Genomic DNA, 17,592 nt, shown 5'->3' on the forward strand with positions numbered 1-17,592 from the left:
TGGTTTGATCCCTGCCTGTCGTCTCCTCATTGGTTTGCCACACGGACTGACTTCCTGGTGTGAACTCTGCTTTCCGAATAAATACTGCCTGTTACATCTGAACTGCTCTGTCTCCGTCTGGTGTCGTGCTATTGGGTTCTTACCTGCCATTTTGTAGAGACCTGATTGTGTTCCAGTAACCTAGATGAATTTTATATAGCCTGGGAAGATGGTTTTGTAGCATAGAAAAAAGCCCTACATAAAGCTAGAGCTGCTTATTATTCTTCTTTAATTGAAGAAAATAAGAATAATCACAGGTTTCTTTTCAGCACTGTAGCCAGGCTGACACAGAATCACAGCTCCACTGAACCATCTATTACTTTAATACTGAGCAGTAACCACTTTATGAACTTTCTTTGTAAATAAAATAATATCAATAAGAGAAAAAAATGGATCATCTCCTCCCTCATTGTGGCACTGACTCATCTTTTAGCACAAGAGCTTTAGAAGCACCAGGTGTACAGTTAGACAGTTCCTCCCCTATAGAGTTAACATCATTAGTTTCATCATCCAAACCATCAACCTGTCAGTTCGATCCCATCCCCACTAAACTGTTTAAAGGTATTTTTCCTTTAATTAATAGCTCTATATTAATTCAAATTAATCTATCATTATTAACTGAATATGAGTCCCAAACTATTATTATTATTATTATTATTACAACTATTAAAGTTTTAGCTAATTACAGATCTAATCTTCCCTTTGTTTCTAAAATCTTAGAAAAGGCAGTTGCCAATCAATGATGTGAATATTTGCACATTAATGTCTGTTTGAAGATTTCCAGTCAGGTTTTAGATGACACCATTGATCATGACATTCTTTTGCAGAGACTTGAGCACTGAAAAATTGGTTCATGCCTTTGTCACATCTAGCCTAGATTACTGTAATGCCTTATTATTAGGATGTTCCAACAAGTTTGTTCGAAACCTTTAGTTAATTAAAAAATGCTGCACCACGAGTTCTGACAGTAACTAGACAGAGAGACCATATTAAGATTCCCTTATTAGTCATATACCTCCAGTGTTAGCTTCTCTACACCAGCTCTCCATACAGTTTAGAATTCAATTTAAAATCCTCCTCCTCATGTACAAAGCACTTAATGGTCAGGCCCCTTCATACCTGAAAGGCCTCGTTTTACCTTATCACCCTTGTTTATTGTGTGCTTGTATGCTGCCCAATTTACACCAAAACAATATAATAAAAATTTTTACCAAAACAATACAAAAAACAGGAAGTGACACAATATGTTACAGCGCAGTTTGCCTCTCAATCCAAAACAATATGTGAAAAGTTAGTAAAACTGGGCATAAAAGAAAAGATTAAAATGAACAGAATACAATATTTAGTTTAGCCGCTTGGATTAAGTTGAGAAATTTTTTCAAACCTTTAAAAGAAAAATGTATTTTCTTTCGTTAAGAACTCACCTAAAATATTTTTTTTAAGTTATGAATTTCTTATTTGCTGTGATTCTACTTAAGTCTCACGTGTTACATGGTGTTACAATAGGTACCTGGTGTTTCCACCTATTGTAGTTGTCCTCATTTTCTCCACCCACTATTTACATAATTGTTAGGAGTCACTGTGTTGTTTTCAGCTTATTTTATCAGTGGAAAACTACCAACATCTTAGGACCACACATTCCTCTTTACTAAGTCTATTCACTGGAACGTCCCTCAGCACAAACCTGGTGGGCTGGTTTTTTTGTGATGCAGGTGGATGGGTGTGGTGAGGCATTACAATGCTCCACCAGTTACTCAACAGCGCAATGTTTAGCCTGTCAAAACAAAGGTCCTGTTCACACTTGCCATTGTCTGTGCCTCTGGTGATCCAGTCTCACATATGGAGACCAACTGTTTGTCTGTTTACATCTGCAAGGAGTGTCTTAAGTGACTGCTGAAAATAATCACGAAATGAATGTATTTAAAATAGTGACAATGTAAGATATATGAATCATACTGCTTCTCTGTGTGGTATGCAGACACAAATGTACTTCAACGTATTTGCTTCTTTAACACGTTATGATTATAAAATGTGTGATCTTGTTCATACTCACTGTATACTTTATACATTGTTTTGTTTGCATGGCTTACAATGACAATAAAAACATTCAGTTCAATTTAAGTCTGAGCATGCATGGTCAGTCTGCAGTCAAGACAGTAACGTGTAGTTCATTGTTGCCACCATGTGGTGGTTTGTGAGACATGTTGCAATGGGTTTTGTTGCTTTACATTAATACCATTTATTTTTTCATTGCTGTCATGCATTGGTCAGCATTGAAGCCAGTTTTTTTTAAGTCTAAATTCTCACTTCCACTGCATACTCAATCAAGGTTTCTTAAAATAAGAAACAAAAAAACAGCTATCATTCAGATTTTCCAGAATTCTCAGCATCACATAGTTTGTGAACTTTATCCTTTAGGTTTTAATTATTGTTAACATTAATCACATAATAAAGAAATGTAGCATTTTCCTTTATTTCTACATTCTTGCAGATAGTGATTTTGTTAAAAAATGCATTTGCAATATAAATGGAACATGTGGAAACATGGCTTGTCATATTAAAAATGCTTATATTACATCAAAGTTGAGTGTCTCATTAAGTGTCCACAAAAGTCTGAGTGAAAATAACTATTCATAACTATTTAAAAACCTGGTTTGAAAACAGGTCATTTTGTTTAGACTGGTTTAGACCACTGGTCAGGACAGTGTGGGCGTGTCAGATAACGCTCTGATTGACAGCTCTTGGCAGACTACGTCACGCACACATCACCTTCTCTCTACTGTGCATGTCGGTTGCAGAAAGCGCTGTTGTGAGCAACACAACATGTCTTGTTGTGCTGTTGGTTGCACAAATCGTTTTAACAAACAACACAAAAGCCTAAGAAGTTTTACCGGATACAGCGTTGCAGCCCTTTCAAGACTAACCGGAGACGTCTTTGGTTGCAAGACATCAGGAGAAGCGACTGGAACGAGCAAAATTATTACTATGCATAACAATGTTAAAAAAACAATGTTTGAGAGCAACAGCGTAATTAAACTCAGCTTTAAGTCAAACTACCGTAGCTTAGGCCGCTTTCACACCAACAGCAGTTGGTGCGCACCAAACGATCCATTCGAACCAAAAACTCTAGTTCGTTTTGTTTTCGTTGTAAGTAGTTTTTTTTTTTTAGTTTTTTGTAGTTTTAATTTCTAGCATTGGCTTTTAATTGATTGTGTTTGTCCAGTTTTGTCCAGAGAAAGATCCAGAGAGTGTGGAGAGCTGATGGTTGTCCATGAAAATAAACATCTTTACCACTACAGCACACTTTATCTTACTGCAAAATATATAGGTCTTTGTATATTTGATTACTTATTTAACTATTCAATTTAATCAACACATTTAATTTTAGATTTTCTGCAGAATTAGTGTACATTTATCTGATTTGCTTTTACATAGCAATGCTGACACCTATTGGTGATATGCTGGTACTACTGCCTTAACAATGACACTGGCAATGTAGAATTTGCATTTAATTTAAATATAGCATTTAATAGACCCTTGTAATAAGGTATAAATAATAAAAGTAAGTGTGTTTCATGCACGACACATGACTTATTTTGGCATAGAAGAACTAACTTGTAACCAAAGACTATGCTCTGTAAAATGTGTATCAACTTCTTATTAGTAACTTCGGTAAGTTTCAGATTTCAAATCATAAATAACATTGACGGTCTGCCTAGTGTAGTCCATTTATTCAATCCAGCTCTGACCGTACGCACATTAAGGGGAGTGTGGTGAAACTGCGTCTCTGATGGTAAATGGTTTGTATTTATATATATTATTTATAGCGCTTTTCCAATATTGATGACCACTCAAAGCTGCTTTACACTACACACTACAGTTCCCATTCACCCATTCACTCACATAGGTTTTTCTATCACTCATCTTTCATACCCACTCACACGCTGCTATCGGCACAGCCATCAGGAGCAACGTGGGGTTAAGTGTCTTGCCCAAGGACACATGTAGTGCTGTAGACTAGCGGAGCCAGGAATCGAACCCACAACCTTCCAGTTGAAAGACAACCCGCTCTCAATGATGGCAGAAGGATGAAAAACCAGAAACTGAAAAATGACACCACTGTGTAAAATAAATTAAATTATTACTTCTTCTTTTTTTCGTGTTTTTTTCACACATGGATGATACTTACTTTTGAACAAATAATGATGATTTAATGATATAATTAATATAAGATTATTATTATTATTATTTTATGTATCATTATTATTATTATTATTATAATAACTATCATTCTTAGGCATATATTCTCTTTTATTTACTTTTGAAAACATGACATACACACGACCTTACACAAAACACAGTGCCCATTTAGAAAAAAAAAAAGACAGGAGCAAAGTAACCCCCCAAACACTTTCTCACATCTCAAGATCCTTAAAATATGACATTAATGGCCCCCATCTCAAAGAAATTGTGTCTGCCCTTCAACACATAGGTTATCTTATTCTTATACTTATTTGTATTATTCTTATTATTCCTATTAGTGGCTGCTGCTGCAAGGCATACTAGTCAGAATCTCACTAGAATGCATCGCAGCGGAAGCATCTATTGTAATCGTACTGTCACCTGTGTAAGCTAGCATTAGTTTTGTCAACAAAATCATTATCTGCAAGAATGTAGGAATATAGGAAAATGTTACATTTAATTATTATTATGCGATGAAATATTGATTAATGTTAACAATAATTAAAAGTGAAAGGATAAAGTTCACAAACTGTGATGCTGACCCAACCCCAAATGAAACACAATAACCCAGTTAAAAACAGCCTGCAGCTAAAGTTAGCCAAACTTACAAAGCACAGAAAACAACTTGAAAGCAAACACGCTCACTTATCTCATAGTAATTATCATTTTCAAATTACACATTAATAAAATGGAACTGTGATTTATTTATCAAACAGTTATGGGGCTAATTTAACGGTCAACTGTGTGGTAAGCTAGCATGAGTTTGGACGTGACCCAGCCTCGAATGAAACACACAGGTCGAGTTAAAAAAACAAACAGCCGGCAGCTAAAGTTAGCCAAATTTACACCCATGACGCAAACTCTAAAAGTGTGAACTTGGATTTTCTATTTTCACTGAAATAACACAAAGCACAGATAAAAAAAAACACTGAAAGCAGTTAAAAAGCAAACAGGCTCACTTAGCTCTTAGTATTTATCATTTTTATATTACACATTAATAAAATGAAGCTGTGATTTATTTATCAAACAGTTATGGAAAAGGCTGATTTACCTATAAGGCGATACACAAATGGCATAAAAATGGTCAGAAATGTTACAAAGTACACAATTTGCTCTTGTTGTGAGTGATCACTAGTTGTGTCAGGATGGTTCGTCACCTTTATAAAGGGGGGTTTGGGAAAAACCACCCTTGAAAACACAATCCTGTCATTAGTTTGATGGCCCTGGTCTTTCTTCTGGCCTGCCTTTCAGGTAAGTGTAGTATTTGGTCACAAGGTTAAGCTCTCCTGAAACATCTAAAAAAAAGAAAAATGTATATTGTTAGTTATGTTTCAGGTAGATTAATTTCAGGCAGCAATAAATGTATTGAATTATCAGTGATCCATGGACAATGAACTGATTGATTTATACTTTTTTACCTGGGAATGAGTAGTTGTCTGTCTTCAGTGCCAGCTCAATCGATTCCATCAGGGTTTCCTCGAGTTTCTTCAGTATTTCACCCTAAGTCACCATCATAATTAGCCATCATTATTTCATTATCACATACACAGCAACATAATGTCAATTATATGAATCAATTGTTTAGTGTTTTCAGATTGGTCAAAGAATCAAAGTCTACATTAACACAATACATTTGACAGTGACCAGTTTTAAATCTCTATTGATAAAGATAATTACAAAAAAATAACAAACCTTCAAAGCATCCAGTTGTGTCAACATGTCCTTTTTAGCCATCTCAAACATTGTGCTCCTTGTATTACGTACATGAGTCTCAATAATGTCCTTCATTTTTGACAGTGCACCCATTCCACGACTCTCTTTTGCATCTGTAATAAAAAGGTTCCCTTTTTAATTGTTTATCAAACATGTTTCTGTACAATCGTGATTAACATAATGGTGTTTTACTGTTGGCACAGGTTTTAAATGAAATGATCTTGATTACCGTCATAGCATGTTTTCATGTTTGCCTCAATTGTGTCTGTCAGGCTGCTGTAGATCTTTTTCTTACGATCCCGGATGATTTTGTTGAGCTGTAACTTGATTTTGTCCTCCTACAGACAGAGAGACAGAGAGACAGAGAGAGAGAGCATGTATATTTGCATGGTCAATATAGTGTCCAATTATCCTCTGCATGTTTTTGGATTGTGGGAGGAAACGCAGGCACACTGGAACATATTATGAAAAATGATTATCACCATCAACTGTCATTATACAGAGCCACTTAACTAAAGATTTTCACTGATATCAATGTTAAAAGGACAGTTTATGGTTGTAAGAGGACTAAAGAAAACACTTTCTCACTGATAAAAAAAAAGAAAAGCCATCTGCTGTGAGGCTGCAGTAGTACATGTATGCTCTTCTTTGTGTTTTCTCTACTTTTTCACGACTACATTTCCTCATTTTAACAGACTATTAAAGAAAGTGACAGTAGCCAGGGAAGGCATATTCTTCAGGACAAAGCCATCTCAGCTCGCTAAGTGAACTGCTGATGACATGTCTTTATTCCATAATATTTTACTCAATAGTTGTATATTTTTCTTTTGCTTTACACACACTTTAAGCAGATGCAAATTGTATTTGGCAATACTCAGGTTTCCTTGTGTCCCCTCTGGCAGCCATGTTTTCAGTTTTCAGTTCGTACCTCACGCAAGTACAGTAAAAAAACCAAAAAAAAACCTCTCTCTTTAACAATAACAGTATGTTCATAATGCAGTCCAGCCGTGAGGTCACTGTGCATTGAAGTAAATGTTTTATCACCAACCCACACACACATTCACAATATTTTACCTCTGTCTTGAGAAAAGTGAGTTGCAGTTGGATTTCATTGTGCTTTTGAATCAGCGTCTCTGTGTTCAGTGAAAACTCTTTGATGACATTCTTGAAAGGTCCACAGTTGCTTTCATTCCTGAAAAATATGAAATGCTTTTGGTATGAATGTACATAGCGATGGACTTTCTTACGTTCTCATTAAGTAACAACTCACGGGAAGGTCTTCTTGAATTCCTCATCGATGCTGTCAGTCAGATGTGAACTTAACTTCACATTCAAGTTTTTAGGTTTCCCTTTCTTTGATTTGTAGGTGCCATTGTTCTCAACTACAAACTTCAGTGTCCTGTGAAAGCTACTACCTGAAGTCTTTGGCTGGGATAAAACAAACAGAGTGCAATTAAAATGAATCAAGTAAAAAAATATATATATATTTTTTAATGATGATGATGAAAATATATAATTGGGATACAGGTACATACAGGATTTAAACAGGACTTGATTGTTTTGTCACATGAAGTCATTGATTTTTCAACACCCCCAACAAGGCATAATTCAAAAGCTGTATGAGCCTCTTCCATGGACCTGTTGACTTTGTCAAGTTCATCTCTCATCTTCACTTCAAGCTCCTGAAACGCCTCTGCCTTTTTACCAGCCTGAAAGTGGAAGAAAATAAATAAATGTGACAGGTGACACGATCTCACATCCACATCACCCTGACCTTCATTACTGTTATTATTTTGGTTGCTGCTGCTGCTGCTCTGTGTCTCTCCCTCTCTCTCTGCAGGAGGTGTGGCTGACCCACTTTCTCTGTGGACGCTGGTGATCGATTCCACCTGCGCGGCTCCGCCCCACCTGCTCCTGCATCACTACATCAACAACCATCTGCTAGTCTTTCCGACTCGAGACGAGTCTCCAGATCTAGACTCTCTCATTGATTTAGCTATTCATATTTATAACCGACTTCGGGACAGACGACGCGAGAGGAGACGTTCCTCACCTCAGCTCTCGGTCGCTACTCACCTCACACCCGTTAACCACCAACCTGCGTCATCACCCCCTGTTACTCCCGGTACCCATGCAGCTGGGTCGCTCGTTTGACACCCAAAGAGAGACAACGCTGACTGAAGACTGAATGAGATCACGGTCCGAAACCGCTACACCTTGCCTCTGCTCGTTGCCGCCTTCAGCCCCCTCAGCAAGGCTCGAGTGTTCTCCAAACTCGATCCCCACAAAGCTTACCACCTAGTTCAGATAAGAGAGGGGGACGAGTGGAAGACGGCATTCAACACACCCATTGGCCACTTTGAATATCTGGTGATGCCCTTTGACCAACCAATTCTCCTGCCGTCTACAAACACCTGGTCAACGACATCCTGAGCGACCAGGCGGACATGCTGGACATGTTCCTCTTCCGTCTCTGAAAAGATCAGGATGTCGTCTCGTTAGACGAAGAGGAACGTGTCCAGCATGTCCGCCTGGTCCTACAACGCCTGCTGGAAAACAGATTGTATGTGAAGGATTAGAGATGCTCTTTCTACGCCCAATCCGTGCCCTTCCTTGGCTTCATCGTGGAGCAGGGCAAACTCTCTCCAGACCCAGCCAGGATCAGCGCAGTCAGGGACTGGCCCGCTCCCTCCAGCCGCAAGCAGCTGCAACGGTTCCTGGGTTTTGCCAACTTTTACAGAAGAAAGAAACTACAGCAGAGTCGCAGAACCACTCACCAGACTCACATCCCCCCTGAAGACCTTTGTCTGGTCCGGTGAGGCTGAGACTGCTTTCTCTCAGTTAAAGGTACTGTCCACATCTGCACCCATCCTGATCCCGACCGCCAATTTATTGTGTATTCAGCCGCTGCCTCTCCCCCGCCGAGAGGAATTAGGACGTGGGGAACCATGAACTACTGGCTGTCGTCCTGGCTCTCCAGGAGTGGAGACACTGGTTGGAGGGGGCCGCCCAACCTTTCATCGTTTGGACAGATCATAAAAAATCTCCTACCTCAGAAACGCCAAACAACTGTTACTGAACTCCCGGCAGGGGGTGTGGGGTGTTGTGGGCCTTGTTCCTAGGCCGCTTCAACTTCTCTCTCACCTTCCGCCCTGGTTCCAGAAATGTAAAACCAGGCGCCTTATCCCGCCAGTTTTCCCCGGACCCACCTTGCCTGAAGCCCGGCCCCATTGTATCTCCCGCCTGCATCGTTGGAGCGGCTTCATGGCCTGTGGAGGAGCGGATCCGGAGGGCACAGCGGACCGAACCGACCCTGCAGGTGGTTCCCCTAACCGCCTGTTCGTCCCCAACACAGTTCGTCCTGAGGTCCTGTAATGGGCGCACGCCTCCCAGTTCGCCTGCCAACCATCTTCCAGCTGGTCTACTTCATCCACTCTCCAACCCACGCCGTCCTTGGTCCCACATCGCTGTGGATTTCGTCATTGGTCTCCCTCCGTCGAACAACACCACCACCGTCCTGGCTCCCCGATTCATTGGTCTTTTCCCAGTGGATCGTATAATCATTCCTACATCTGTCCATCTTCCAGCTTCCACGATCTCTGAATATCCACCCCACCTTCCATGTGTCTCTTCTCTAACCTGTGGTCGAGTCAGAACTCGCCTTCACGACATCCAGTTTCCAGTGAGTCTGTACCTTGGCGGAGCTCCCTCTTCAAACATTTGGCTCTCGCCGAGAAGCTACACTCCTCACCCAGCTGCATCGGCGTTCCCCCATAGACTCACTCACTCACAGTTAGCAAGTTCGCTCACTGTATTTATTATTTAAATAAACACACTTTAAGTTTTACTCTGTGTTCGTGTTCGTCTATCTGCATTTCCGGGTCCTATTTACTAATTAGTTTGTCTCTCCTTAAAGAGAGACGTAACAACAGGTACATCAATAAATCAATCCGTTTGGTCCAATAATAAATGGCCATGTGTATTGCAGTATCGCGATGGCAACAAATGGAGACTATTATTTTAATTAATTATGCTCATCATTATGTATTTCAACAAATAAGACCAAAAGAGTCTTTGAAATAAATTGCAGACATGTATATGCAGCCTGTAACAACTTACCACATTTTAACTGCTATGCAGCAAGGTTTACAGACATGCTTAAGATGTGTGTTTTTTTTTAAATAAATATTAAAGGCATATAAAATGATCAATGGCATAATGATTGCTCTTACCACTTCCGTGCATCTGGCTCCTTGAATCAGGGACAAAATCCCACGCGCTGCAGACACATAATTTAATGTCTCTGAGTGACAGTCGTTCAGGTCTTTCAAAAAATTCTGCAATCGCGGAATTTCTGTCAAAGAAATATGCTGTCATTTTAAATACTTATACATAATATGTAATGTATACCATACTCAAAATTTCACACAGACATCTGTTATGGAGAAAACACTACTTACCGGTTTCATCTGACTCCAGATATTTCTTTTTTAGAAACTCTTTGGAGCTCACAGTGAACACTTTGAAACAGTCATCACTGAAGTGTTTCTGGGGGGGAAAGCCTGTGATTTTAGCAGGGTTCTAGTTGTCGTCTTTGTTTCAGATTTTCTGTTTTTAATGTAACGCACCTTAATTTTGTTTTGCTTTCTGAATTGTTTCATCACTCCAATCTTGACATTTTCATTTCGTTGAAGCACGCCTTCATGAACTTCATCTTGTGACCTGCAAGAGATTTCAACCTGCAACTCAGTCTTCCTGGAACACTATCCCCAATATATCTCTTCGTCTGATCAACAGCAGTCCAGGATCAACAGAATGATTGTTTTAGACAGATCATCGATTCATAACTCAACGAATGTGTACTTACTTAAAATCTGAATCATTAATTTGATCAGACTTGCTGCAAATGAAGTGAATGTGCCGACACTCGCCGCCATTTCCCATAAGACTGCTGGCATTTTCCAGGATCTCCCAAGCTTCTTTCTCTGCTGTTGATCGAGTAGTTTCGGTCACAATCCACACAGTGGAACAGTTACCAACAATCTGCAGATGCATTACAGTCAATAAAAAAACAAAACTGTTTCTAAACAATACATACATTAAACAGAACTGAACATAAACAGCTTGCCTCTTTCCACATTTTATCTCTGCTTTTGTTACGATCCCCAGTTCCCGGAAGGTCCACAATTGTGACATGCTGAAGAAGGTCATTTCCAGGCACCCTGAGAGTCACACACTTCACTAATGGCCAATACTGTCTCCTTACGTCTTTAGACTTTTCCTCTTTGGATTGATTTCTTGTGTATTTGACACATTTTGCTGCAAGTTCTTCAGCCTGTGATAAAAAATAAAATAAGGTATAATAGACGTTTTGTTTATACATTCGTACCTCCCTGAAGCACTTACCTGCCACTTCCATGCCCTGTGCATACTGTTGAGCCTGAAGACTGAACTCTTCCTTTAGAACTCACTGTTCAAGCTGCTGAAGGCTCTTTCATTATAGGTCATTAACAGCTGCCTTTCTGTGTGATTGTATTGCATTTGGGCTCCATCACACCCCCTGACAATTACCACCATAACTCTGTCACTGAGCTCCAAGGTGTTTTTTTTGTTCTTCCTCTGACTCGTTTTGTTTGTGACATGTGAATGATGTCACAATTCATACAAAGGTGACAAGGGAGGAAAAAAAAAACACCACAGGCATTTGGAATGGTGTTACTTGCCATTAAGCGGCTTCAAGAATCCCGGGTATCACCACAAATGTTAGTGTTAAAGAAGCTTTACCTACCGAGTCACATTTTATAATCTTTTTCTTTGACTGGAGAAATTCTGGAATTTCTTTGAAATATTTGTTGTCCATGCCGTTAGAGATTTCTTTCCTATCTTGTCCATACAGTGCTGAGATCTTTTCCTCAGTGACACCATAATCATCATCATGCTCATCCAGAATATTGTCGATAGACCACAATTCATCTTTCCACTCCTAAAATAAATGAAATTATTTGGAACAAATTTGTTACGAAATGACACGTGATATCTGATGGTGAAAATGAAAAGAAGACAAACAAAAACAACAAAACATATTCACCTCTGGTGTAATGAACTCAATGTGTGCCTCATATCTTGGTGTGTCCATGTTTGCCTCCACTTTTATCATGACTGAGGTACATGCATCGACATCCCCAGATGGCAGAAGATTCTTCTCCTCAATGATGGCATTTATCAAAGAGCTCTTTCCAGCTCCCGTTTTTCCAAAGACACCAACCAGTTCCCTTTTTCCTGTCGTCAAATCTTTGATCTTATCCCTGTTGTACAAAATGTATATGGTTTTAAAGAGTAGCATTTAGTCAGAACAGCAGACAACAATTCATACAATCAGGTGATTGTGCACTTTTTCAAATTTAATTTGCATACAGTAATACAGTAAACAGTATACAGTAATTAGTATTAGTATATTAGTAGAGAACAATATGGAGAGCTACCATATTAATATTTTATGCAATTTACCATTAAAATTATGAATGTTATGCATTCAATTGCATATACTGTTGTGGCCAATTTGGATCTGTGTGCTTGTGTGAGTGAATGTGGGTGTGTCAGTGGTTGTTATGGGTTACTTGCACACCTGTGAGCATGGGTTGGGTAATTAGTCACACAAAGGTTAGATAGGGGAGACACAGCTGAGGAGGTGGAGGGAATTAGGATCAGGGAAGCCACACAGTTTTTCAACCGTGTATGTGTGTGCAGTAGTTGAATTGTTTTGTGTCACAATATTAGTATTTCTTATCTTTTATGCACAAATGTCTTGTGGGACCCAGCTTTTGTAATTGACATTTAAAAGATTTGCAAGCTAATAAAAGTGTCAAACTCAAGCCAATGGAGGACATCATTGTTCACACCACGCGTTGGAAATAGCTTCAAATTCCCTCAAGTTGCCTTTTGGTAGTAAGAATGCCACTACAAATTGCATACATTAATTGCAGTGCTTACTCCTAACGATTATCACACTTTTTTAATAAATGATATCAATGATATTTACCAATGGGATTAGGGTTAGGGTTTGGGTTTCCCAATGTTTTACACCCTGGAGCTGAAGTGTTATTGGGTTACTCTTACTTTTTTGAAGATAGAAAACATAATACTTACTTCAGGAAGGCATTAAGCCTTGTGTTGTCTTCATTTTGTAGTTTCTCTGTGACAAAATCAACTGTGTGTCTCACACCAACCTGTATGACTTTGTCTATCAGAGAGAAAATAAAGAGCTGTTAAAATGGAATTATGATACACAAAGCTAATATTTTTCTCATGAGATTCACTGAGCTAAAACATCACATGTTATTAATGATCATGCGTAGCTTTAGTACAGGTAGTACATTGTCGACTGCTCTGATTGGACACTGGTCTACTACTTTTCTGTGGCCAATTAAAATACTGGACAATAAAATTGTCATGAAATAAGATTTTACAGTTGTGGGTTGCTATTGCTGAAAATGTTAACATGAATACCGGAATATGAAAGTGATGGAATGACACGTTGACGTTTCCTAGGTGACTCCTCCTGAAGATCCAACTGTCTCCTCCCTTATTGAAGAGAAAAAGTTTGCTGCAGTAGTCCCTCCCAAAAATAAATCTTTGTCACATTCAAGATGTTCAATCGAAGAAAAAACATTACTGCCTTGAAAACACAAACTAACCCTTCATATCATTCAAATACACAGTGTGTAAGATATAAGATATTTCACCTGTGTCATTTATGTCACTGGTGGATGGAACCTGAGGAAGAACATGATGTGACTTGACAATAGATCAAAAAACATATCATACACATCATATGTTGTTTAACAGAACAAACCCATGAACACTTATTTACAATTCATGCCATGAATCAGAAAAGGCCTAACAAGTGATCAGTGTTGTTTTTCCTCAGTGAACAACATTGAAATCAAGCGACAATTATCCAGCCAGAGGCAACTGTGTTTCTGTGCACATATTTCTGCACCAAAAGCATACAAATGGAGAATTAGGGAACATTTGTTGATTTCAAGCCTATGCAATTCAGCAATATCTTTATATGAGAAGCATCAGGTGTACATTTGACTGTAGATGGAGCATACAGCCATGTGAAAATATGAGAAGGCATTAAATACAGTCCCTTTCTCCACAATTAGTGGCTCAATGACTGTATTTAACTGTCTGCAAATTACCGAACCAACCATCAACCATTACCTGAGTTGATGGTGGAGTCTGTGTTGCAAAGAGACAACAGAAGACACTTATCCGTAACGGTAAATACATTATTATAAAATAAAAACATATCTATGAGTGTATTCACATTAATATTGTTAACCATGTGGCCAGATAACTGTATTTATCTATCTACAACTTACTGGAGGATGAAAATCAACCATTGCCTGAGTTGCTGGTGGAGCCTGTTTTGGAGACAACAGAAAACACAACACTCACACTTTTATTCATCAAAAGAGTTGCAAAATGAATAGAAAATATAGTCAAGACATTGACAAGATTAGAAATAATGATTTTTATTCAAAATAATAATTTTGCCCTTCAAACTTTGCTTTCGTCAATTATGTTAGCTGTGCTAAGGGCACCATAGGGCACAATCCCACCCCTGAGAGCAGATCCATAGGAACAATCACCACCCAACACTCCTCAAGGGCCCTTTAGGTAGAATATTTACCTGTCTGCAGTCTACTGGAGAAGGTGCAGCAACATTTTCCTGATTTGATGGTGGATTTAGTGTTTCCTGTAGACCGCAGAAAACATTTAGTAAATGTACTATCTGTGTATGTATTGACATTGATTGTAATTTGATGTTGTCATTTACACTGCTTGTATCAAACAAGGGAAAAAGCAGTATTCATGGTAACAGCTGTGTGTCAGAAGTGAGCAGATTACATTTACTGCATTTGGCTCAGGTCGGATTCAAATTGGAAAATGTAGCCACATTATGCACTAATGTAATCAGAACTTATCAGAAGTTCATGTTCATGAGAGCATGTTTCAGTTCTGACTTTAACAACATGAAAAACATCATGATATTACAGACTTGCCTTCAAAAACTTAAGTTTACTGTTGAAGATCATCCTTGGTCCTCCTTTTGGTATCAATTGGTCAATTAATACATCATCAAGAAGGTAAAAACTTTGCTCATTTATCTCTTCATCTGTAATCAAGAAATATTAAATGAAATCAGTCGTTTTCATCGTTGTGTCATGTGAATGCATATTTATTTTCTTCTGTTGAGATGGTAGGCCTGGGTGATATATCGATTTTATCGATTAATTCAATGTTTTTGTTCCGACGATTTAAAAAAATAAAAATATTGATTATTTTCTCCTCTTACTACGGCGCACTTTTTTTTATGTTCGCACTGGGGAAATGTTCCGGAGAACGCTCATTCGTGGCACCACCCGTGCATCTCCTCACAAACACTCACCAGGGTTTCCCCCAGTGCATAATGCTTGTTTATTTACTTTATATACACTTTTTTTTATACACCACAGATTTTTCTAAACCGCGGAACAAGCGTGCTGCGCCCACATGTAACCGGCGAGCATCCCCTTGTCCAGAAACTCAAGTCACACTATCAAATACGCCATTATTACGGTTATATTGTTATTGTCAATAAAGATGTTATATTTAGGAATGCACCGATAATTCGGCGACCGAGTAAACTGTGGAACAGCAACTATTAAATGCTGGAAAGGCTCTTTGCGCAAAAGTTAAAACTTATGAACTCCCCTTTGAGCAGTTAACTGAAGAGATCGGCTCATCTGATGCATCTCTTATTCCCTTAATTGCAGCGTTGTAGGGGTAAAATTGCGTGTGGAGAAACGATCCAGTCGGATCTGGAGAAGCGCACGGCGCAGGAGAGGGAGAACGGTACAGCGCAGGGGCGGTGCACAGAAATCTGTCTGCACCAGATGAGGGGGCACTACCACTTTTTAATGTATGTTAATTACTTTACTTTTAAATGTAATTAAAAAATAAAATTTTAATTAACTGACACTGAAACAGTGTATGTGTAAAACGTCATGCATTTACACATAGTACATCATATGAATAATTATTTTCTCTTTAGTAGTTTAAAAAAATGTTTTATTATTAAAAAAACATTTATTTTTTATTAAATAAATCGGGGATTTTATTTGTAGGCCATATCGCCCAGCCTTACTTCTAGGTATCCTGTGATCATAGCCAAAACATGCAAAACATACAAAACATGCAAACAAGACTTTTTCTCTCAATGTTATGTCTGCGATGCACTGCAGACCAAAGCTGCAGCAGTCACATCTGTAGGAGTAGATATTCATTTGTTTATTTTACACTTTATCTTTAACTTACAAAGAAACATACTTTACCATCAAAATTAGTTATCCACTTGCTGAGTCCCCATTCATGTAATTTGTTATGAACAAAATTGTCCATGTCCCACAGCAGAAACTGAATGGTAGATAAATTGGTTTACTTAGTCATGAAGTCATACATGATGGACATTAGTGAAAATAAAACCAGTGAAAGGTATGCTCACCTAAATCCAATCCAACTTTATTTGTTAAGCACTTTGAAACAACCACAGTGGACCAAAGTGCTGTACAGAATAATAAATAAATGACATAATAAATAAAAGACATAAAAGCGTACACAAGGCAATACAGTGCACATAAAAAAACATTTTTTTAAAAACAGTGTCAAAGGCCAATCAGAAGAGATTTAAAATAAGAAAATTCTGATGTGCACAGGCAGATCATTCAACTGTTTAGGAGCCGTAACTGCAAAAGCACAGTCCCCTCTGAGCTTGCAGACCATTACTTCTGTCCACTCTCTTTCATTAAAATGTAAAAAGTGAAGGGCCATCCATGTCAAGACACCTAAACAATAATGGTTGGATGGATATGTGTTGTTGTTTTTTTTTCTTTTAGGCGGCACATAAATCTGACAATCGTCTGCATAACAGTGGATGAATTCCGGGTCGCCTAAGTATAGAGCCAGGTGAGAGCAGACAGAAAGAGGTCCTAAAACTGAGCCCTGAGGACCCAAATCAATGAGAGGAGCAGAGGTGGATACAGAAGGTGAAGCACATTTTAAAAGAACTGAATCTGTGCAGTTTTAAAATTAGATTGGAAAACCTTGAGAAAGGCAAATAATTGACTGTAAACCATCTTCTTGAGGATTTTAGAAATAAAAGGCAGCTTGGAGACACACCTATAATTAGCGAGAACATTCCTGATCAAGACCTGTTTGTTTTTTTTATTAGAGGTTGCACAGCTCCATTTAAAAAAAATATTCAGGGACCACACCTGAGCACACTGTTATTAATAACTGCGAGTACAGATGGGCCTACAGTGGGCACAGTCCCCTCTGAGCTTGCAGACCATTACTTCTGTCCACTTCCTTTCATTAAAATGTAAAAAGTGAAGGGCCATCCATGTCAAGACACCTAAACAATAATGGTTGGATGGATATGTGTTGTTGTTTTTTTTTTCTTTTAGGCGGCACATAAATCTGACAATCGTCTGCATAACAGTGGATGAATTCCGGGTCGCCTAAGTATAGAGCCAGGTGAGAGCAGACAGA

The 17,592-nt window shown here is 38.6% G+C and overlaps 1 protein-coding gene across 2 annotated transcripts; it reads right to left on the reverse strand.

The window, feature by feature from the left end:
• Positions 1-4,386: 4,386 nt before the first annotated feature.
• On the reverse strand, positions 4,387-16,606 carry LOC310936433 (nuclear GTPase SLIP-GC-like). 2 transcript variants are annotated; one of them, XM_083900496.1, is made up of 22 exons: positions 16,547-16,606; positions 16,377-16,458; positions 15,066-15,178; positions 14,693-14,758; positions 14,382-14,423; positions 13,737-13,767; positions 13,501-13,575; positions 13,141-13,234; positions 12,083-12,299; positions 11,783-11,977; positions 11,123-11,329; positions 10,862-11,037; positions 10,623-10,716; positions 10,455-10,542; positions 10,227-10,348; positions 7,530-7,703; positions 7,265-7,422; positions 7,069-7,186; positions 6,224-6,332; positions 5,974-6,107; positions 5,700-5,781; positions 4,387-5,576 (listed from the first exon to the last, which is right to left on the reverse strand). In XM_083900496.1, exons 2-22 carry the CDS (start codon positions 16,441-16,443, stop codon positions 5,491-5,493), a joined length of 2,448 nt encoding a protein of 815 aa, XP_083756622.1. In that variant the 5' UTR covers positions 16,444-16,458; positions 16,547-16,606; the 3' UTR covers positions 4,387-5,490. The 2 variants fall into 2 exon arrangements, with proteins under 2 accessions (XP_083756622.1, XP_083756623.1); XM_083900497.1 differs by lacking the exon at positions 14,382-14,423.
• Positions 16,607-17,592: the final 986 nt, after the last annotated feature.

This window comes from Microchirus variegatus (assembly GCF_963457635.1).
Source record: "Microchirus variegatus genome assembly, chromosome: 14".
NCBI lineage: Eukaryota > Metazoa > Chordata > Actinopteri > Pleuronectiformes > Soleidae > Microchirus > Microchirus variegatus.